Raw genomic sequence first — 23382 nt, 5'->3', positions numbered from 1 at the left:
TCACAACATGTTTCTCATTAAAACAAGCACTAGATATTTTTAGTTCATTCTACATTGCTAGACTTGCTACTGCTAATACCATGCATGCTTAAGACTGTCTAACATTTTTTTTTCATGATGAGGTCCTATTTTTCTGTTAGTTAATTGGAATATATTTTTGGAAAATCCATGAATATTCATGATGTAAACTTTCTATGCTGAATATCTAGATTAGTGGGTTTTTTGGTTTGTTTTTTAGTGGAAGTTCATGCTAAAATATTAGCAATGAAAACTTGATTTTATTTTTTACAAATGAACTCCTTAATCGGCTTCAAAACTTTAGTTCCCTGCCCTTAGGAACATGCATTCCTGCTGTCAGAATAGTCTAGGGGAAGAAATGTGGATGTCCAGCATGGAGTGGTTTGGCCACTAAATTCTCAGAATTTATATACTCTCAAAATGCAAAACAGATGATCACACTTCACAAAAAGCTGCTTCTTGGCAACTACTGCAGTAGCAGACACAAATGGATTTGCGAGTGGTTACTGATTCACCTTTTGTGTTTGCTTGTTTTCACTTTTCTTAGCCCTTCTTGCAGTCAAACACCTTAGGCAGTTCAGTGTACAGGCATTAAGGTTGCTTGTGCAGCCTTACTCAGAAGTCTGTAAGAATATCTAAAAGTGTGAATGTACACTGTAGGAAGGGCAATACTCTAGGAATCAGTTGCAGCTTTGTAGTTGAGTATTGGCCCTATACCTCCTCTCTTTAAAGTTGTTAGTCTTGTTTCTTACACCTAACAACTTACAGCTGAGCAATTTAAAACTTTAATTCAGAAAATGTGTAACCTGTGTCCCAGCCTCTTCCCCAGTTACTCAGCCATGAAGCCCTTTATTCCCATATATGCCAACAGACAGGATCATGTAATAAAACAAAGCTATGTGACGGTTCAACTGAAACTAGAGATGGGCAGAGGAAGTTTAGGCTGTATTTTTAATAAAGGAATTCTACAAACAGAAGTAGTGGGTTTTCTCCCTATGCTGGTCACATCTGAGGTACTGTATTCCCAATATCTTGCTTCTTGTTATATAGAATTAAGCAGCTCCAAAGCTTCTTTCTGTACCTAGAGGAAAAAATATAGTTATAAGAAAACAATGCCAGGTAGATAAAGGCTCTTTTAGTAGACCTTATCCTGCAAGCTCCCAGATGTTTCACAAGTCTACAAAGTAGTTACCCTCCTAAGTTAATTCCCTTTCCATAGTTTAAGATGCTCAACATGACATGAATGGAAATAAAACTTCTTAAGCTAGTGTCTTAAGTGTAATAATTCCCTTTAGTGAGTTTATTTGCATTGAGCATATATAGACAATTAGCTCTTAGTTTGTTACAGTCAAACAAAACAGCAGTGTGCCAGTTATCCTGTTTCTGGGCATAACTCACCTAGGGTTTATAGATCTAGACAGTAACTAATGGAGAAGTGTGAATGTTTCTGAGACTCCCCCTACCTAGGGGTTCTGTGTAAAACCTAAGACAATTTGAATATCCTATTGCCTCATCAGTATTAACAATAAAAAAGCTTCTAGCCCTGACAAAGCAGTGCAGACAATGTAAAACAAGCACTGCAGATAAAGGAGAGAAAAAAGTTCTGAATATCTGTTTATATGCCAAATGCAGAGACAAGAATTAACAATTTCCTTGCACAGGTAAATTTCTGTGTTATGGACTGTGAAGTCTGGTTACCATCTTTGTGACACCAATGAATTTTGCAGTGTGACCCAGAGCATGGAGAGAGTACCACCTTGTTTTAGAAGCTATGTACCCTTCTAGGAAGTACAAGTTTGTACCAGGAGTCCAAGCGCTGCTGCTGTAGATAAGCAAGTGGTTTAACACCTTAGCTATTGCACAAAAATCACTACTGGCTTTTCGCCTGGTTTCTAAAGGAAGTAAGGCTTCTGGATGCACATGAGAAACAAGTGATCCTATCCACTCGTAACTGTTGACGGGACTGACTAATTTCATACATACCTGAGACCACTACTTGTTTAAGTTATTGAATTCCTACACATTTTCCTTCCAATTTAGTGGATGAAAGGAACCCTTACTCTTATCTCTACTTAAAGAGGTTACTGAAGGATCTCACTCTTTGTGGGAGAAACTTGAATCAGTTTGAGTCTTACAAGAGAATCCGTAAAGGAGGGAAAACTTGACTAGTGTTTTTGCTGATACCTGAAGTATCAGTACTTTGCTGAAGTACAAAAATGTTTCTTACAATTAGGACGTACAGAATGCCACAACTTATTTGGATGTCTCCTGTAGCAGTTAAAGCATGATCTCACACTGCAGCTTTACAGTAAGTAAATTAGAAGTCAACCAACCATAGGAAAAACCAATTGGAAATCAGGCTTCGTTACTCCTGATGCAACCAAAATTACTTGTTCACTGAAGATGATTACAGTTACTGTGGTTTATCGTGAACGCAGTGCAAGGTCTGAACCAGTCTAATAGTTTTCTAGCAGCACTGTATGCGTTTAGGTACAAAGCAGACACCAATCTGTCTGTCCAAACCAGGATCCTTCTCAGCAGTTCAAAAAGGTAAGCAAGTGTCTCATGGCAGTTGGCACTGGAGAGCTGCTGTCAAAGGTGTATTACCTCAATTTGTCTCAATTCAGATAGGGAGAGATTCAGCCTAGGTGCCTAGAAAGGAATGCAATGCTGGATTTTTATGGATCTAGCAAGTTTTGATACATCCATGCTCTCTTCTTGCTGCTTATGATTCCACTGAAGAGGTTTTCTTTAGCTCTTTTAAAACATGACATTTACCTTTTTAGTTTTAGGCTCAGGAAAAGTGAACCTGTGCTTATATAGACATGGGTTATCAAATCAGTCTTAACTTGAATAACACAGTTAAGGGTGGATTAGTATTAGCACTAAAAAAAAAAAAATCACAAAGGAGGAAGAGTAACAATTCTTTATTAACAGAAAACTTCCAACCGTTGCGTTCAGATTACACCACACAGTTTTTTGGTGTCTGGCTGTAATGCTGAAATAGCTGCTGAATTAGGCTACTCTGAAGTAATTTTATATATGTTTCACTGCCATGATGTCACACATTTGCTACAATACTTGATTGCACTGTTACAATTCTTAATGTCCTACCTGTTTGTCCTCCTCTGTATGCGCAGGATAGTCTTTGGCTTTGCTTAACCACAAGAGAGCCATCTTTTTGTTGTTTAACTTCAGGTATGTCTTTCCCAAAAAGAGCAAATTTTTGCTGTAGAAATTGGGATCAGCTGTACAGAAACAGGAAAAAAGCTCTGAACGGCAGGGAGCAGCATGCTATCAAAGTCATGATGTAGCGTTACTCCTTTACATTTACTTCAGAAAAGATTAATACCGTTTCGGATTAGGAAGCCAATGTAAAACTTTTGCTTGCTAAACTTTAGTCTCAAATATGTTAGCCACTAGTTAACAAATTAACACACTAAATGAAAGCAAGTCTGTTACAAAGGGAAGCAGTGAGCTTATGCATAACATCAACAGCTTCTCTTTTGTAAAATCTGTGCTTTTGTGGATGTAGTAGGTGCAACCGAAAATGCAGCCAGCTTAGCGAGTGTCCTTAAGAAAATAAAGGGGCATGTCTCTTAGCTTCAAATCACATACACATGTATGATACTAGCTTTTGCTACATGGAAAACAAAACAAAAAAACATTGTTTGTACCTACATTTCTCTTTTTTTTTAAAGGAAAAGATTACAAACTTCTATGAAATGTGAGTTTGGTTACTGACTGCTATTAAAAGACTAGTCTTGCCTACTGTTCATGCTTGTTAGAGCACAAGCTTTCTCTGCTGTTGGATAGAAGGTCAGGAGTCAAAATCCTGGTAACCAAATTACACACTTATATAATAACCAACAGTACTCAAAGGCAGGTAAATGCCTAGCGGGGTAAAAAGCAGTATTGTCAAGATGACAGAGCCTGGCAGCAGCAGTGCTGCTTGCTCCCATCTCCTAACAGATGGACCCGTGACGTGCTGTAGTCTAGAGTATGCCCTGCCTTCAATAATAAGCTCTAACTGCCTATACTTAAAGACTACTATATTAAAGACAAAGTTACTAATGTCTATACATTAGTAACTTTGCACATACAGAACGCACATATGTAAACATGAGCTATGATTCTTTCAAAACCAGTGCATGATTTGCTAGATTTTTTTTTTCAGTCACTGACTATTATTCTGTCCTTGCTGATACTTCTAATTCCAGCAAACAAGGTTCATAGCTATCAAAAAGAAGGCAGAGCTTGGCCCACTGAGGTCAGTCAAAACCCCCAGTATTTGACACTGTCTTTTTACAGGTAAATGCATGCAGGAGTTTTGGAGCCGAATTTTGAGATTAAGTCCATTTAAAAAAAAATCATTTTACAAAAGAACTACACAGATTACCTTCTTCTGCCATGTGGAAATAACGAAGAGCCTGTAAAAGATAAGGTTGTCTTCCTTAAAATGGAGCATGTGGAACATAGTAATCTACCTAAAGCCCTATGGATTCTCAATATAGCTGAAAAGGGACTTCTTGTCTTTCAGTCCATGATGTTCAGCAAACTATTGATGGTTCTCATTCAGTGTGCAATCAAAACTAAAACATTCCTAAGAGAACTACTGCTTAGTCAGTTATTCCCCAGCCAGTATTTGCACAGTTTATTATTCCTCCATAAGTACAGTACCATGTATTTGTCCCTAACAAGTTTCAGTCTTCAGCTTGTCAAGATCATTGTGAATTTTGTTTCTTCTTCCAGTTTGTTTGCAGTCCCTCCCAGCCAATTCTCATGTATAAATTTAATAGATGAAACAAAAATGTTATCACTTAGGTCACTAATGTTGACAAATACTTCATCTAGAACTGATTCCTATGGAATGCCAGTTAGTATCCTCCTATTTGAGAACAAACGTTTATGAAAAACGCATATTTTTCAGCTAGTTTTCCATAATGCACATCAGAAATTTAAGTCTATTCCCACCTCTTTCTGATGTTACTAGCTAGCGGCAAAACACTGTCAAACTTTTTTAAAAAAAAGCATGGAACTATCTACACAGGAGTCTTTGTACTGAAACTGCAGGAGTTTGTTATCAATATGGCTCAGCCACACATTCTGTGACAAGTTTGCTTCTTCAGCCGCTCTACTGCAGAACGCATTGCTAGGAGTGGTTAAGATTCTGAAGTATTAAAAATCCTGGCTAACACTTCATATTTGTGTGCGACCAATTTTCAGCCAAACTTGTAAGCTTGGCGTTCTTGATACAGTTGATTTCTTTTTTTAATCAGAACTTGATTGTTTGTGGAAGGCAAGCAGCCTTCTACAGTTACTTTCTAGTGACTCTTCACCTCCACACACCTTAAAAAAGACGAAATATTGTGGGCCAAATATTTGGTTGTTCCACTAGAAAACGATGGTTACAACAGCTGCAGGAACTTTCTTCCTGCTAATTTACAGTTTGTATGTGCAAGCTGTTTAAACAACATGCATACTGTATTAGACACCCTAGAACATAGGCATCTGGACCATATGTTTTAAGTTGCCTGATAGCAGTACGTATTTAGAAATGTTTGTAGCAACAAAAAAAATAAAAATAAAAATACTTTCAATGCAACTGAAAAAAAAGCCCCGAAAGCATAGCCAGAGGATATTCATGGGAAGTGACAAAACAAGCTATTTTATTTTTTGCATTTCACAAAAAGGGGGGGGGGGAAATCTAATACTCCTATCAAATAAGTACATGATCTAATAGCACCATATAAACCATTAGCACCAGAAGCGGTATAGAGTTATCTGTGATAGATGATATCTGTGGTAACACACCAAGTTAGATACAGCTTGTTAATCTCTGCTGCACAAACTGCATGAAATCATTTTCATGATATTCTTGTTCTGGATGTGCCATAGTGGAAAAAAAATGTTCAAGATTTTTACCTGTTTCTTAGATGTCTGTCACTGTGGTGTTATATTAATGATGATTATTGACACCTATAAACTCTCAAATCCATGCTTATTTTGTGAATTTTAAGCTATTCTGTGTCAGCAATTCACAAAATCCACGGACAGTTTCGCAAAGAAAGTCCTCTACATTGTTCATCATTTTAAGAATTTCAGCAAGGTGAGCTTTGTCAGGAAAGTCAGTGAAAGTGTATCAATGGCTTGGGGGGGGAGGGGGGATAACCTGTGACAAACACTCTCATATTGTACCTCTTTATATGTGGATGTTGGAGGTGTTGCAAATAGCATTGCAGCTATTTTCCTTTGGTACCATGGCATTTCAGCAAAGGAGTAACACCTGGGCAAAAGGAAATATTTGCATATGCATTTCACATTTCTCTTGTCTTCTGGACTTACATATCTCAGATCTTAGATGCCAGATAATTTGCTATTACCAAGAACCACAACACCTGGTTGAGCAGCCATATTACAAGTTCTGTAAGCAAACTGTTACAACTATACAACACAACTGCAAGATGTCTGAAATTGCTGCCACATTCTGCTCAAGAAGTTTTTGTGTGTCTTTCCAGGGAACTGTTATTGCATTAGACAGAGCTGGAGACTCAGGTATTACCCATGAGACAGCCTTTTTGCTTGTAGTGTTTTAACCATTTATTGCATATTTGATATCGTTTTAAAACATTTGCAACGAATCATGTCATTGCCTGACGTCAGTATTACCTTGTTTTTTCTCATTTATTAATCTGCAAAAGCAGATTAACAGTATATTCCTGAAAGACTCTGATCTTCAGAAATAAAAGTAGATCTAAAACTACTGTGTTCTAGGTTAGTCCCTTCTAGTCAGTATTAAGTCCCCTATCTTAGAGATGCTGAAAGGATTAAATATTTGGTAAGTACTTCAAATACATAAAACATTCTGGAGTAAACGTTAAAACAACACCGTTCAGACTTTTTACTCTCGCACAGTGATTAGAAATGTCCTTCTGATTCTGCACTGTCCATAACAGCACACAAGGAGGTAAATGATTAAAGGAATACAAGTATGGTAGTTTTTGGGGGAGGGGTGGGAATACACAAACGGAATTGCAGTTCCCTCCTCCATCAGGTTTTGTTATTAGATGTACCCTAACAGGAATACCAATGCAACAAGTTCAGTCCACAACAGACTAGAAAGAGGAGAAGAAACAAAAAAGGGCAGGGGGAACAAGAATTGGCTGACACCAAATCCCAGTTTCTGATGAAGAAACCCTGGGACTCAATAATTAGTACGTTCAAATGTACGATACGGGGATGTTTCAGTGCCAAAAGCAACAATGTCTTAAGTACCTTTCCATAACATGCTTCCTGTCTCCAGACTGACCTTTAGGCTCATTGAATTGGCAGCATACATATGTCTCCAAACATGTGCATTACTGTAATGGTTAAGTCCAATGTGGGAAGGGGTGGTGGATGATTAAAAAAATAATGAAGTGAGTAACTGCACAGACTAACAAAAAAACCTGGAGTGGTAGATTGCAGTTTACTTCCGGTTTTTCAAGAATCCAGAAAAAGCCACAGAAACAGTAGCTGTGATTTCCTCCACTCCACCTTTAAAACCAGAAGTCCTCTGGCCTCTTTATTTTCACCCTCTCAGTCTCGTATCACAGACATCCTATAAAACAACAGAAGTTTTGGCTTCTTTCTGACAGATAAAGAACAGGAAAGGCTGTATCTGGAGTCTGTCATTAATACGTAAGAAATACCAGTTTCAACCAAACTCCTTCCACAGTATGCCCCAGTTTGCATTGAAAGTTATTCTTCCAGTCCTTCACCTGCTACCTAATGAGTAGTACTCAATCTCTGATGCATGCTACGGAAATCTTAAGTCTGCAAAATGAGTTGTTATACTTCAGTACAGTAGAACTGAAACAAAGCCAAATATTGTTTCATCTTTCGCACTAAGAATTAACAGCCAGACCTTTTCAACGCATGACTTAGTGTACACTTTCAAAAGGTTTTCGTATTTGCATCACCTTAATTTATCTCAAGCATTTTTGCAATATATTCCAGATTGCTCAGCTGTTCCAGCATTCTAGCATGTTTTTTTCTTTGTCATAAGCTAACTTTTGTTTGAAAATACAACACCTTACCAAATGCCCATAAGATGAATTGATGTAGCATCTTTTGGATTCAGTTCAATGGCTTTCTAGTGAGATGGGGAAAAAAAGCAAAGATGTAAAAAGTTGGTCTGCCACATTTAGATGTAAATCTAAGTATGTGTGTGTACGTATGTATATATTTATATATGTGTATAAATATAAAATGTAGACATTTTTCCTACTGTTATCTGAGCCAGATTGTGTGCAGAACTTCAAGGAGATGTACAGTATTTATTTAGTGCACAAGTGAATCTGCCAACCTCCAAATTACCGAAAACACCAATGGATTTAACCACTTACATTTAGTAGGAGTAAGAGTTTCACATGAGACGCAGTGCGTTCACAATTTGGTATAATTTCTGGCGATGTCAACTGGGTCAGTAGCTCTTTTCCTTCTCCAGTATATGTTCTTTATTGACACACAGCTACAGGTATGGCCACACATCATTTTTTCCATAGCACAGCTATACTTTATTTAGTCCTAACAGGTGTCCTGTGGCTGTGGAAGGACCTAAGAAGGACCTAACTTCAGCTAATTCAAGCACTCTCTTCTGTAGGAACTCAGTTCACTGCAGGAGCCAATTTGTATCCACTGTGGCCAGGGGCATCCAGGATTAACATAATAAAACATGATAACCCAAAAACCAAAGCGTTATCAGGAGATCTGAACAGAAGTACACTCGCAAATTTCCATGAAAACCAGTTCACAACTCATCATCTACGTATCAGACATTAATCCTGTTGCCAAGCAAAAATCCAAAAAACAAAACAAATTACCTTACCTGGAAATGCTCTTTGATAACAAAGGCGTTTGCAATTTTAGCCTTGATTCCTTCATAATCTCCAACATCACTGATACAAATTGCATACCACTATGATTGAAAGCACAAAAACAAAGTATTGAAAAGCACTATAATCAAATTGTAAATTCTTAACAAAAACAGAAGAACCATCAGCACCACCAACCAAACAATAGTTGCAATGAAGAGTTTAAATAGTGATAGAGCAACCTGCTAATTTCCACAGATAAAGGAATCAACGTCCTCTTATCCAAGAGGCCAGCAAAAATGACTATACCTTGTTGCCTCTTTGCTGGCCGGAGAAGAGGCACAAAGAAAAGGGGAGCGGGGGGGAGTGAGCAAGCAGAAAGAAACCAGAGCCTGAAATCTTGTCAGTGAAACTCTATAAACCTGCTACTGAGCACAGCAACAGCATGCTGGGTGTGTGAAACATCTTCCAGGGTATGTCACAGGAGCAGACTAGCTGCAGTGAAGCTAATCAGTCACCTCCTTCTGTAGTCCTGAATACATTAAACCAATTACTGTTTCCTGTGTACAGAAAACTGAGCTGCAGAAGTCCAAACTCTGATCTTAGAAACAACTTAGTGAGTGATGAAAACTCTCACTCTCTCAACTGAAAAGTTAAACTGTGTTGGAGTCTGCCGAAAGATAGAACAATGACGTTTGTTCCAGCTTCTACTGGCAGAAATCAAAGGACAACAAGATTTCAATTAAGTTTTTGCTTCACTCACCTTGTGTGCTGCAAAGTTGGATTCGTTTTTTTCAAGTGCCTTTTTTGCATACTCAAGGGCTTCATAAACCAGTTGCTTTTTTTCCTCTGTAGAAGTACTACTAAGCTGAGCTAGATCACGTGATGCCCGTGCCAGCCGCCACAACAGCTCTGCATCCTCGCTAGTCATGAACAAAAATACTAATATTTTAAAATACTAATGGCAACAAAGCAACTAAGGTCTCAAATCAATTTCTTAATACATATCTCAAGTGGATGAGAGGACAAAAGTGTATCATCTGTGATTCTATGCTGTATACAATCACAGGGTAAAAAAACCAAACAAACAATAAAAAACAGACGCAAGCCTTCCATGATAGATGGTCTGATGATACCTTCTTCATGCAACTTTGATCTGTGGAGCAAATGTATCTGTAGGAAAGGACTTTTGTTTTCTTGAAGAAGATGTAAATTTTGAAAGCTCAACAGTACCACTAGAGATACCAGAAGGGAAACAATGTCTCCTTTGCACTTAACTAGACTGTATTTTTTCCAGCATTCTGTTGATTTGACATCAATGTTTACTATAAACGTTTACCATATTACATATCTTTATCCCTATAGTTGTACCTAAACAGGGAAATTCTTCCTAGAACAAAAGTGAAAAAACAGGCCAGCCATACCACCACATGAGGCTGTACGTTTATATATTTATTTGTAGCACTAGATCACAATGATGTATGGTACTTCACAGCCAAAGACAAGGGATTTGGTACAGAGGAAGTTTTATTATTTTGTTAGCATATTGCTTTGAAACACTGCTTGCATTTTATTATTCTTTAACTTTACTACTACTTTCATTAACCACTAAAGACCTTTAATATTAAAACTGAGTTTAAAGAGCATTTCAGAAATTCTTGCTACTTGGCCACAAAATATTTTTTTCCTATAAACAGGAATTTTGAAGTCAAAACTAGCAGGAACTAAAAATATTAAAACCCATATCTGATCTCAAAACTAGTTACTGTAAGCTCAGAATATCAATAAAAGACAGTTTTCCTATCTGGAGTCAAACTGACTTGCTACTCGCAGGACAGCAGTTCTGCCCTTGTTAATGGAATACACAGAATTAGCAGACTCATTTTTCAGATGAGTCACAAAAACGTTAAGTACAGTTACTGGGATCATTAGTCCCTATAGAATAAGTAGTACTGCTATGACATTATGTCCTTTACAGATCGACACCCTCCTTTTGTTTTCTAGGCTTTATACATTTTTCTGCCAAGAATGAAAAACTTGAACTGAAAACAACTAGCTGCCAATTTCCTCCAGAATTTCCTCCAGTTCCTCTAGGATGCATGAGATGTCCTGTCTGCTACAAAGGAACGGATTCTAAAAGAAGCTTCCCATGCATTTTCTGCCTTTTCCTTTACGCATCAGTAATGTTTTGTGCAGCTATGACATAACCCCACAAACGAGCTTTTTGTATTCAGGCACAAATCCTAACAGGAAACAAGTGAAAACAGAAGGTGAAAACAGGTGTTCAGCAATGAAAAAATACAGTGATTTTCAACACCTGAATTCCAGATACTTTCATTATTTAGTGACGTGTAGTTAAAATTCAGATTTTTTTCCATTATATTTTAAGGTATTATTAAAATAACAAAGCAAGTAAGCAGCCCCCCCCCTCCCCCCCCCAGCAATGAAAAATAAATGTTAACCCTCAGCTTCTACAGCTGCACTCAGCTAACAACCAGGTCCCCTTTGTGCACTTTTCCCTCAGCAGAAAAAAGATCAAGGGTCCTTTTTTCCTACTTCTGTAAAGATGAAAGCAAGATTCTGCAGCATAATACAATTCAAATATCAGTTGAAATACTGATATAGAAGAGCACACCAAAGTCAAAATAATGTGAGGATATTCAATGCAACCAAATACCTATTTTTATGTTGAACCAGCAACCGATAGAGTTTTTCAGTTTCTCCACTCCCATACAGGTAATCTGCTTGCTCTATAACTTCTTCTACTTAAGAAGAAACGAGAATCATGGAAACATGAGAACAAATTACATGTAAATAGTATATTACAGCAGAAACAAAACATTAAGAGTGAGACATTCTAGCTGAAACACAAAGAACAAATGAACTAGTTCCTTTTTAGGCCATCATTCCTAAAGATTAAATCAAACAGCTTTCATGCAAGGCAGAACTGGGTAAGTTACAACAGGTAAGAGATACAGTACTGGGTAGCTCTGCTCTCTTCTGGAACTATGAAACAGCCTTTGGCAACAGACAGCTTTGGAAGCTTAATGGATTTACCCTAAGTGTCTTTCTCAAAGCATCAGATACTAGAAGCCATTTTTCTTCTTAGTGAATGGATGAAAAGCAAAAGAAATAGTAAGAAAAAAACGTTCAGGAAGGTAAGCGCAATAGACTGCGAGGAGTGAGACTGCCTCATTAGTATATGTATAGAATTTACAGATAGCAAAAAACCAAACAGAACAAAATAAACCCAAAAGGTTTTGTTAAAAAGAGATTAAAAGATACTCAACAACCCCAAAAAAGAGTTTTGTTGAAATATTCTTGATTCTCAGTATGATTCCATAATTTGGCTAAAATAGTACTGCAGACAGGCCCTTACCTTATTCAATAAACCAATATTAAACACTATTTGAAGTTCTGCTGATTGAAGCACTTCAGATTTTCATAAATACATGACTCCAAAAATACAGTATTCTGCAAAAACATTTATTTTTCAAAGTGCTAAAATCAAAAATACACAAAATAGGACCTGAAAAACTGAAGCTGGCTTTCTAGAGTATTAATGACATGAAGTATACATTGCTCTTAGGATATTTTAATTCTTTCTCTCAATTGGCTGAATATAATAGTATACAAATATCTGTCTCCCCCTCTCTCTCGGCCCCCCCAAAAATGTTCTACAAGCAGAAATATCAACGAACATGCAGTACAGGAGGTCTAATACGGCATTACATGGGAGGAGGAGAAAAGAAATACCCAAACGGAAGCAGGTAGGTAATGCCATTAAGTATATAACTTTCTAGGAGAAGGATCTTCCAGTTTATTAAATGTAACTTTTTAATGCTTTAGTGTTGGCAGAAAAGTATTTTAATAAGAGCCTTGTTTAGTTTCTTTTAGACTTTTCAGTTACATTTATCACTATGCTTATCATTTCCTGGGTATTACTCCTTCATCTGGGATTAAATTGCTGAGTCAAACATACATTTTCTTTGTAGAAATTATTATTTTTTTAAGTTATTACTGAATATCGTGGTCAAGTTTCATTGCAGCGCAGCTTTATTTACAGAAGAAAAATCCACCAAAGGCTGCTAAATACAAAACCGTCATCTCCAGATAAAAAGCTTTACAAATCACAGCTGTACAAGAAGTAAAAATCACTGAAGAGAGCATTCTGGGTCATTTTTTACCCTGTCAGCTCTAAACATCTTTTGTCAACCACTTCAAAGATAAGATAATGGTCTATCTTGACTTTGGCACAGCCATTATAACAATGGATTCAAGGAAGTAAAGATGCGGACTTAAATATTTAAGTTTTTAAGATTAGCTCCAGGGTTTTACCTTTACTGAACTGTTTCATTTGCTCAGGATGCACTGAATACTAACATATCTAATGAAATGTATCTAATACACAGGAAGTTCTGTCTGAACATAAGGAATAACTTTTTTATTGTGAGGGTGACTGAGCACTGTAACAGGTTGCCCAGAGAGGTTGTGGAGTCTACATTCTTGGAGATACTCCAAAGCTGTCTGGGCATGGTCCTGGGCAACCTGCTCTAGGAGATCTTGCTTGAGCAGTTAGGTTGGACTAGAAGATCTCCAGAGGCTCCTTCCAACTTCAACCACTCTGTGAAGGCTCAGGTATTTTACCGAAATTATTAGGCATTTATTTCCTCAAGAGTATTTTTGAAGTACTTCTTTTTTTCTTTTACTTTCACCATATCTTGTCTTGCATGGAAAGCACAGTAATACCACTGTTCTTGGTACTGTAAATGTCAGAGGCATGTGTGAATTAAAGCACCAGAAGGCACAGCCAACTTAATAACGTTATTTACGTTTCTCATGTTCAAACTAAATTTTCCTATTTGTATATTTAGTGGCCATCTTAAATCTGTTCACTAAAGCTCCTTCTTTATGGCAAATGAAGCAGCTTGATATCCTTTCAAAAGTCAACTGTCTACATTTTTATTTCTAAAAGCCTAAGTGATCTAGGACACTCCTTTCTTTACAACTTACACAAAGAGATTGTCAGAACTGACTACTATCTGTAGCGTATGTGTTTTGGTTAGGCTCCGTTTGCTGTAACAACTTTCATTTACCCTGCGATAGGCAAGTTTTAAGAAACTTAAGTCTGTGACAATATCTCTTTAAGATAACATTTTTTTCTTCGAATAGAGAGACTATCTTTATGCAGATCTTGAAAAGAACATGTTACCACTTGCTCTATTCTTTTTCTAGTAGGTAAAGCAAGGCTTGTGCTCCTCTTTCTTTAGCGTGACGACAAAAAACAAGTTATTTCTCATTTTTCCCCCTTTTTTGAAACATGATCATGCTGCTCAACCACACTAAATGGGAACTCCACTGTGTTCATATTAAAAATCTGAATTAAGTAAGGAGTTTGGACTGCACTTCCAACTGAACTGTATCGTTCTCAAGAAGAGTTATTTAAAGTGTAGGCCGCAAAATGGCTGTCATAGTCCTTGCGGACATGGTGGACCAGTTTTCAGTGACGTTTAAAAGAACTGCTTATTAAACCACTACTAAACTTTAAAACCTCAGCCTAATTCAAAAACATCCTACCATGGAAACACAGTGAACACAGTGGAGATACTCAAAAGCATTACGCAGTTTTCCTATACAATCCTGGCACTAAAAGTGACAAGTTTTGCCTTGCGATCTGCACGCTTCAGAATTTGAAATATTACCTTTGAAGCTTGCATGAACCTCAGCAGAGCGAGAAATCAGCCTGTAAGTTTCATAAACCAGAAAGGACCCTGTTGACAGCAAAACCCCCCTCGTAAAGCCTTTTCCAAGCGCCTACAAGGGATTATAAAGTGTGTATTAATAAACTTTGTTAATAAGAAAATGTTTTTCTGGTTTCCCAAGCTCTGGTTTGTAGAAAATTACAGTTATATTTCCGATCTCAAACACAGAAAGGTCTTTTATAAACTAAAAAAAAAAAAAAAAAACAAGAAAAAGATCCCACAACATCAACAGCAATATTTCTTTCCAAGCCTTCCACGACGATAGTTATGCTTTAAAATATAAACTGAGCACTCCACTGAAACTAAATAAATAAAAAAGCAGTAAACACACGGTAGGAAACAAAAAAAACCCGAACTTGTATTTTTCAAGAGACCACAAGGATCCTCGATTTTGAAACAGTAAGTCTCAAACAGTAGGTCTTTCTTCTACCGACAGGCAGAATTTGTGCCATCGGCGGAGCCCGACTCCCGTACTCGCCGTTCCCGGGGAAGCCGGTCCCCGCCCGCGGCCCGGCGCCGCAGCGCCCCCGCCCGTTCCCGCGCCCCACCGCCCCCTCACGCCGCGCCCGCGGCCGCGGCCCGCGCCGACCCCTCCGCTCGCCGCCTCCCCCCGCCGGCTGAGAGGGCCCCGCTACAGGCGTTCCCGCGTCCCGCCCCCCGCAGCGGCACCCCGCCGCGCCGCGCCGCTCGCTGAATACCTCGCTGCCGCCGGCCCCGCGGCGGGCGCCGGGCCCCCCCTGCCGCCGCAGCAGCGGCCTCCCCAGGCAGGCGGGGCCGCGGCGGAAGGGCTGCGCCCGCGCCAGCGCCGCCATGACACCAGCCGTCCCCACCGAGCGCCGCCCCCTGCGGCCGCAGGAAGCGGTCCGGCCCCAACGCTACGGCGGCGAGAGGGAAAGAGGGGCGGCGGCAGCCGCTCGCTCCGCCCGGCAGCGCGCCGCCGCCCTGCTCGTCGGCCCTCGCACGACGCTGCGGCTCAGCCGGGCCGCGGCCGCGGCAGGCGCGTCCTTGGCGGGGGAGGGGGAACCGCAAGGCTGTGCGACAAGGTAGGGCCGGGCGAAGGGAGGGCAGCTCTGCGCATGCGCCGCGGGGCGGCGAGGGCGTGGCCGCGGGCGGGCACCGCCTGCGCGCTGGCTGCGGCCTCGGGCAGGTGAGGGGGCTGCGGGGCGCGGCGGTGGCGGTGGTCGTCGTCCCACCGAGGGGTCTGCCGCCCGGGGCGGGCGGGCGCGGCCTGAGGGCGAGGCACCCCGCTGGGGGCCCGGGTCGGCGGCCTGTGGCCTCGCGGGGCCCCCGCGCGCCGCGGTGCGGTGCGGGCCCGCCCGCCGAGGGGGCGCTGATGCGGCTGCCCTCGCGGTGGAGCCGGTGCCCGTCTGGGCCGTCGCCCGGCCCCGTCCTCGCCGCGGGGCACCGTTGCCCGCTCCTTATCTCTCCGCCGGCAGCCGCGGTGGGCGAGCGCTGTCCTCGCTTCACAGTGCGAAGACGTGTATTAACTGCCCCGCTCAGGGGCGGGGGCGGCTGCTGCCCGCGCTGCGGCCGCCCGGCGGTTGCGAGACCGGCCTAACGGTCTGCGTTTGCGAAACCTGCCCTCAGGTGGCTGGCGAGCTTCCTGTTGCGCGGCTGGCTGAGGGGGCTGGGAGAGCGGCTGCTGCAAGCCTCGAGGAACAAGGCGTCGCAGTCGTGGCCGCTCAGGTAGCTCAGCTGCGCGGGGTCGGGCTGAGCCTGCCTGCCAGGGTGTCCGAGTCCGAGGCGAGAGTTAGGCTCGCCCTTCGGAAAGGGTGCTCGCAGGAGTCCTTACCCTTTCTGGGGGAACACCCTGTTTTTACTGAGCTGTTGTTAAGAGCATTTTTTAATATGGTTGCGAGATTTATGTAAGGCAAAACTTAGCTGATGTGCGTACGCATCGTCAGAATTGACGCCTCTGCTGGGGTAGAGGTGAAATATGAACGATCTTCACCTTTTCTTTCGTTCTCGTATCTTTAAAGTGCATTAGGAGCCCTCATGGTAGGGTATCTCTGCCTCCAGAACTGGGTGTCACATTTGTTTTCATAGAAGTTTTATGTCCCTAAAAGCTGAATGTTAAAAGATATTTCTGTGGTGGTAGAAAAATGTGTGTTTAGTTCAAGTAACTAGATTCAACCTTAATGTTGCTCTCTTTATTTTTTATTTTTTTTAACTGAGGTTTTAAATTTTAAATTTGGTTATATAATCAAGGAAAGGAGATCTTTTTTTAAAGAGCATGCAGTATTCTGCCCTAAGCAAGTACTGTTTGTTACAAGAAGGAAGACAGGCATAGAAAAGAGCAGGAGGAACAAGACAGAAGTCTATTTTTTGTGTGTGTTGTGATGTTAGGGAAAACTGAATGTTTCTCCAATAAATATAACTTGTTTGTGTCAAATATGTCAGCATTAATCTATACAAATCCACTATAAGTGACTTAGACTGATTTTATTTCAGCTGTTGAAAAGCTGAAAAGTCCCCTTCCAGTAAGTCAAATAAGTAAACTCTTACTGCTGTCATCTACCTAAACTCCAAAGCTTTTTACACCTACATTGTTGTAGTGCTGTGTTCTTACTGCCTCGTGTTATACCCAAGACACTAGCGTTTTTCCAGAACTCAAGGCGAAAGGGAAGCCATGGTACGTGTACAGTAATAGTTGTTTTGTACAAATGACGCTGAAGGTCTGTCTTTCGGGGTAAATGTGAAATAATTTATCTAAAACTAAAATCCCAACTCAACAGCTGGGTGAATGTTATTACCTGGGCTGGAATTTGGTATTTTTCCTTACTCTGATTTAAAGTTCTTCTGGCAAAGTAGATGCCATTATTACCATAATTTCCTTTGAGAAACACCTGTTATTTAGGGACACAATTGGTGAGATATGTTCTTTCCTTCCTTAATCTGTCATTTTTCAGTGAAAGTTAGGACTCTTCTAAACATAAATAATACTTGACAGAGTTGGTAGGTGTGAGTATTGGTTTCTGTTAAATTCTACAGTTATTTCTATTCTTGAATCAATTAGCTTAAGAAAAATAATAGCTGCTTCTAGCACCATATTTGAATTTGTGATGTGGCATGTTGAAACAAGTAGACAAATAATAGAATTATGGTTCTCACTATTGTTTTGTATTTAATGTCTTTGCTTTATTTTTATACTGCTTTATATGAGATGCTGTTGTTCTGACATTTAAAAAGGACATTGTTAAGTGTTTGAGGGGTTTCTGCATGTGGGAGTTTTGGGGCTGGTTTGCTGGGTCTGAGATTCTGTTTAAGAAATGGTCTTAATGATTTGGATCATTTGCTCCATACTTTCTTCCACTGTTGAAAGAAGGTTGTGTCCTGTAGATCCTGTGACTGGATCTGGTGCACCTGTTCACACTGTGCTCTATCTGAGAGGTGCTTAGGAGTCAGCTGAATAAGTTGTCCTGGTGGTAGCAGCTTGCTTCTGGTGCTTCTCAGACCCAGGAGGCTTATTAGCAAAATAACATAATGGTTCAAAGAAGTGGCAGATTTGCTGTGTGTGTTCGGAGCCATTGTATATGTATATGCAGAGTCTGTATGAAACCTCCCAGGAACAGTGCATGAAGTCTGCGAGTGCCTGGTACAATCTGGAAGTCAAGGACAGTTGAGTGGAGAGCTGTTAGGCTGTAGGAAGGTTAGAAATGCATCTATGCTATTGCAAAGTGTGAATTTGTGATTCACAGTTTGAAGGTAGCTTTATGATTTATCCTGAATAATATACCGGACTAGCATAGTATAATATATTTACTGTATTGTCTTAGAGAACCTTTAGCAGCAGAGGAAAGCATAGGTTTCTTAGTGCAAAAGCCAAGATGGGAGCTTGCAAGCCACTGATTTTAGTCTACTTAATATAAAACACTCACCTTTTTGAAAAAAGTATTAATTGAATGGGGAAGGGTAGTCTGTAATCTGTAAAGACCAGTAATCTCGTCTTCATTCTTAAAAGCTTAAGGGTTTTTCTTCGGAGGCTCTTTTGTTTTTGGTTTTAATGACTGAATTACATTGTACTTTATTCTCTAACAGTAAATAACTTTAAGTTTCTCATAAATTTTCAATACATGGACATGTACAAATGTTCAACAGATTATTGACTTTAATAAGAACCAGAGTGTATATATGCATTTGTTACTTCGATGGCTGTATGGGAATAGGAATTCTTGGTCTTTCTAATTCTTTTAACTTCCTTTTCTTTTCACATTTTTATGATGCTATTGAACCTTTAGGCTTCTGCTAAGAGGTGCCCAGGCAGGCCTCTGCAGTAATTTACCATAAATTCATTTTTAAAACTGGTATTTGTAACAACGAAGCGTGGTCACAGCATGCCAGACTTGAAATGGACTATAAGAAGGATTAGTCTAGAACATGTGATCACTTGCATCTCGTTTTTGCAATAAAACTCAGCAACTTTTAGTTAGGTATTTTCTTTTCTTTCTTCCAGCTACCATTAGTTATGTAAAGTCAGTCAGTGGCTTTGTGCGTAGATGTTGCAATAAAAAGACATGGTTTAAGATACTGTTCAGGGTGCGTGATATCCTTTTCAGTAAGGAATTGACAGACAAATATTCTGATAAAACATATGCGCAAGAAACCCATTTTCCCCTGCCTGAATGCTGTCTATTTAATGCAATAAAATATATTTAGAAGTCAGGAGATCTGTGTTTCTTAACTGTCTTGTTCAGGGCCAAATACTAACTTTTATAGTTCAGCTAGCTGAGATCAAAACATCACCTAAATTTATTAGAAGATTTTCTGCGGAGAGGATGCTGATGCTGGAGAGAACACTCAGTGTTAAATATATACTTAATAAGTGAACACGTGTATTCAGGAATAAGAGGGTCAACAAAGGAGTGTTCAGAAATGGCTATTTCCAAGTCATTGTGTGGACAGGAGTCCTGGAAATCAAATTAATAGTTTCTGGTCTATCCAATGTGATTTTTCTTAAAAAAACATTCTAAATATGTTATTTGGCAGAGTAACTTAATCATACATTTTTATATACAGCATCTATCTATAAATAGTTGTCTGACTTGTTCCTCTGATGTTGTTACCAGTCTAGTAGATAAATATTTGAACAGCATAAATACGATGAAGCCTGTGTAAACAGATGATTCATTGCCCACAGAGAAAACAAATTCTACCTTCTCACACACTCATATGCCTCAGATTTCTTAAACACTAGCTCTTATTTTTGCTGGGCATATTCCACAATAAAATGGGTTGGGTGGTCACAGTGTCTTATTTTTATCAGCATAATTCCACTTGTTCAGTTAAGAACCATATAGTTCCTCAATGCATACTGGATTGTGAGTTTGACAAGATATAACTTATACTGAAGGTTCTGCGTGATTCTTAATCAACTGTTTTACCTGTAAAGAGAGAGAAAAAGAGGAGCCAGAATTGAGATTTGAAGGTACGATTTTCAGAGAAGCCTCTAACATTCAAATACAGTGATGACATTAGGTTATGAATTTCTCTTGGCATTTTTAACTTTATATGAAATGATAGATCTTGTGAAGTGGTCTCTTTCCTTAGGAGTTGAAGGGTTATGTTAAGCCTTTTTTGGGAATATATATTTGTGTGTGTGTGTGTATATATATATATACACACATACATACATATGCAATTCAGTGTCATATTACAAATTGTGTCACTACTAGCCCCCTCAGTGGAGGAAAGCATCCTTGTTTGTCACGCTTTGATTGTCTGCTTCTTAAAGTAGCAGTGACAATTTTTTTAGACATATGTTCTTGTTCTCTGCTTGTGCATGGTTAGCATATGCAGCAGTTACAAAGAGATGGTAGAGGCCGATACTGAGATTGTGTATTAAGCGTTGTTGCAGGTTTTATTTGTTAGATGGATGTTGTCACCCAGGTTATTTTCTTCAATTCCTATTTTGTCCGCCTTTGTCTCAGCTCCTCACTGGACTCCTTCTCGTGAAAGGCTGTTGCGAGAAGTGCTGTGGTTGCTTTATCTGAGAGGCTGTAGAGGATGTTCCAAGGAGTACAGGCCTAGAGATGTTTACTAGAAAAATACCTATTTGCAGGAAGTGGCGTCTTAGTCCTGTCTGAAAAAGTGAAGACTGAACAATTGCATTAATTTTATGTTCAGGACAGTAAAGCTTCACCACTTTCATTATCTCAAGATTAGGGTTGGTTCAAGACTTTCATTTTTATAGCATATCTACATAATTTGTTTATTTCCGTGTTATCCTCTGTCCAGGTTCATGGGAAATGCTTAATGTTCCTGGGAAGGACAGAGACTCCATAACCTCTCTGGGCAACCTGTTCAGTGTTCAACAACCCTTACAGTGAAAAAGTGCTTATTTTATGTTGAGATAGAATTTCTTTGTGTTTCCGTTTGTACCCGTTGCCTCTTGTCTTGTCACTGGGCACCACTGAGAAGAATCTGGCTCCGTCTTCTTTAAACGTTCCCACCGCATATTTATAAACATTGATCTGAAGCCCCCCAAGCCTTCTCTTCTCCAAGCTGAACAGTCCACCTCTCTCAGCCTTTCTTCCTATGAGCAGTGCTTCAGTCTCTTAATCATCTTGGTGGCCCTTCATTGGACTTGCTTCAGTATGTCCATGTCTTTCTCGTACTGGGCAGCCCAGATTTGGGCACAGCCCACCAGGCGTGGCCTCACCAGGGCTGAGTAGAGGGAAAGGATCACCTCCCTCGACCTGCTGGCAACGCTTTTCGTAATGTAGCCCAGGATACCATTGGCTGTCTTTGCACAAGGGCATGTTGCTGGCTCCTGGTTAACTTGTTGTCCACAAGGATTCGCAGGTCCTTTTCTGCAAAGCTACTCTCCACCTGGTTGACCCCCAGCCTGTGCTTGTGCATAAGATTATTCCCCCTCAGAAGGGGAGAACTTTGCATTTCCCTTTGTTGAACTTCATGAGGTTGCTTTCTGCCCATCCCTCCAGCCTGTCAGTGTTCCTCTGAAAGGCAGCGCAACCATCTGGCGTATCAGCCACTCCTCCCCATTTTGTATCGTCTGCAAACTTGCTGAGGGTGCACTCGGTTCTGTCATGCAGGTCACTAATGAAGATATTAAACAGTATCGGCCCCAGTACCAACCGCTGGAGTACGCCATTGGTGACTGGCCTCCGCTGCACTTTGTGCTGCTGATCACAACCCTCAGAGCCCCAAATTTCAGCCAATTTTCGGTCTGCCTCTCTGTCTACTTAGCTAGCCTGTACTTCATCAGTTTGTCTGTGACGATGTTACGGGAGACTGTCAAAAAGCTTACTGAAGCCAAGATAAATGATATGCTCTGCCCTCCCGTCATCTTCCAAGCTAGTCATCTTGTCATAGAAGGCTGGCAGGTTGGCTAAGCATGATTTTCCCTTCGTAAATCCATGCTAATTACTCCCAATCGCCTTCTTGTCCTTCACGTGTCGGCTGACATAGGCTTTCAAACAGGAGAATAATGGGGTGGAGCTGTGGTCATTCTCCCCTTTACACCGTATGGGATTATGAGGATTTATAGACTATGTGCAGAGCTCCAACAGCTACTGCTGTTTAAAAGATTTCTGATTTTGCACATGAGTATCTGCATGACCCCAGCAAGTTCTGTAATGACTACAATGTTGCGAGAGAAATATCTGTTGTTTATACCTGTGTTGAAAGTTTCACTACCATAAATATTGTATTTTAGATTAATGAAGTATGACTTTTCCACACTGGTAAGTATATTGTTATCTTTTTATGTTTATTTTATTAAAAATAAGGTTGGATACAGCCATATAATATGAAAACATCAGTCTTGCATTTTTTGTGGAGAAACATAGTGTCTTTTTTTCAAATAAAATAAACATATTTCTTCAATTGCTTTAAAAAATATTACAGACCTCTTCAATTATATAAGTATTTGTTCCTAATATTTTCAAAATCTCTAAGGAAAATAACTTACATTATTTTCATCTTGCCTTTTGCAAAATTGGAGATGGACAGAGTAAAGGACCATCTCAGGACTTGGCAGGTTTTGTTTTTGTATCTATTTTTCAAATTCAGTGTCCTCCACTCAGATAAATGCATGTTCTTATAAGCAGTTGAATCCTTTAGCTACTGTCAGCCCAATTATTATTAGCAGCATTTGTATTTCAGTGAGGGGATACTGAGCAGTTTGTTTATTCCTTCTTTCTCCGTGTGATAAAGGATGCTGTTTGCACATACCTCTTCTGCTAAATCTGCTGTCTTCCCAAATTAGATGCATAGTGGGAGAGGCAATGAAATACGGAGAGGAAATCACAAAATGTTCATGTGTGAAAGAGCTTGTAGCGTAAGAGAAATGGGGAGGAGAGGGACGCGCAAAGGCTAAATAGAAAAACTGACCGAACGTTTAGGTTGACTGGTTTGCTAGTGTTTTTGGAAGCAATATTTAATAAATGTGACTAAGCATCTTTTCACAAGCTTAACCTTCGGTAAGGTTTACCTTACTCCTCTTGCTCTAACTTGACTGAAACTCTAAACATTTTGACTGTTTTGAGAGTATGTCCTAATCCAAGTTTGAATTCTCTTTCATTTCAGGAAAACCCTTTGTACACGCTGTTGTAACATCACTGGGGATTAAAACATCATATTGTCAGCCTAAAGTTGCTTTTCTGTAAACAGCCGTTAAGGAGTCCTGCTCTGTTCTGCACTGGACTCTGTGGGCAAGGCCACTAACCTGTAATGAGCTTTGTTTGGCAGCCAGAGAAGGAATAGGGAACGGAAAATACCTATATAAA

The 23382-nt window shown here is 40.0% G+C and overlaps 2 protein-coding genes across 6 annotated transcripts in view; one reads left to right on the top strand and one right to left on the bottom strand.

Moving 5' to 3' along the window:
• Positions 1-950: 950 nt before the first annotated feature.
• On the bottom strand, positions 951-15543 carry RMDN1 (regulator of microtubule dynamics 1). Of its 3 annotated transcripts, none has more exons than XM_068933105.1 (10): positions 15334-15538; positions 14576-14687; positions 11551-11638; positions 9637-9796; positions 8888-8977; positions 8097-8152; positions 6217-6304; positions 4418-4448; positions 3133-3266; positions 951-1099 (listed from the first exon to the last, which is right to left on the bottom strand). In XM_068933105.1, exons 1-10 carry the CDS (start codon positions 15445-15447, stop codon positions 1061-1063), a joined length of 912 nt encoding a protein of 303 aa, XP_068789206.1. In that variant the 5' UTR covers positions 15448-15538; the 3' UTR covers positions 951-1060. The 3 variants fall into 3 exon arrangements, with proteins under 3 accessions (XP_068789206.1, XP_068789207.1, XP_068789209.1); XM_068933106.1 differs by having other exon boundaries at positions 11551-11635; XM_068933108.1 differs by lacking the exons at positions 6217-6304; positions 8097-8152 and having other exon boundaries at positions 15334-15543.
• The window catches only part of CPNE3 (copine 3), a 33680-nt gene continuing 25755 nt past the window's right edge, over positions 15458-23382 (top strand). The window contains exon 1 of one of the 3 annotated variants that reach the window (XM_068933104.1): positions 15458-15678. The gene's annotated coding sequence lies outside the window, so the exon portion shown is untranslated. Of the gene's footprint in view, positions 15679-15705; positions 15783-16083; positions 16322-23382 lie in introns of those variants that run through there. The other 2 variants (XM_068933103.1, XM_009674682.2) reach the window with 2 other exon arrangements.

Source organism: Struthio camelus, chromosome 2 (assembly GCF_040807025.1).
Source record: "Struthio camelus isolate bStrCam1 chromosome 2, bStrCam1.hap1, whole genome shotgun sequence".
In the NCBI taxonomy this organism is placed as follows: Eukaryota; Metazoa; Chordata; class Aves; order Struthioniformes; family Struthionidae; genus Struthio; species Struthio camelus.
This window is presented reverse-complemented; position numbering and strand designations above follow the sequence as displayed.

Bases quoted from the DNA above. Each gene is read 5' to 3' on its own strand.
- RMDN1 (XM_068933105.1), bottom strand. From the start codon at position 15,447: ATGGCGGCGCTGGCGCGGGCGCAGCCCTTCCGCCGCGGCCCCGCCTGC. The intron at 14,688-15,333 runs GTATTCAGCGAG...AATCCCTTGTAG, and splicing joins GCGGGGCCGGCGGCAGCGAG to GCGCTTGGAAAAGGCTTTAC. The intron at 8,978-9,636 runs GTGAGTGAAGCA...TTTCAATCATAG, and splicing joins CCAACTTTGCAGCACACAAG to TGGTATGCAATTTGTATCAG.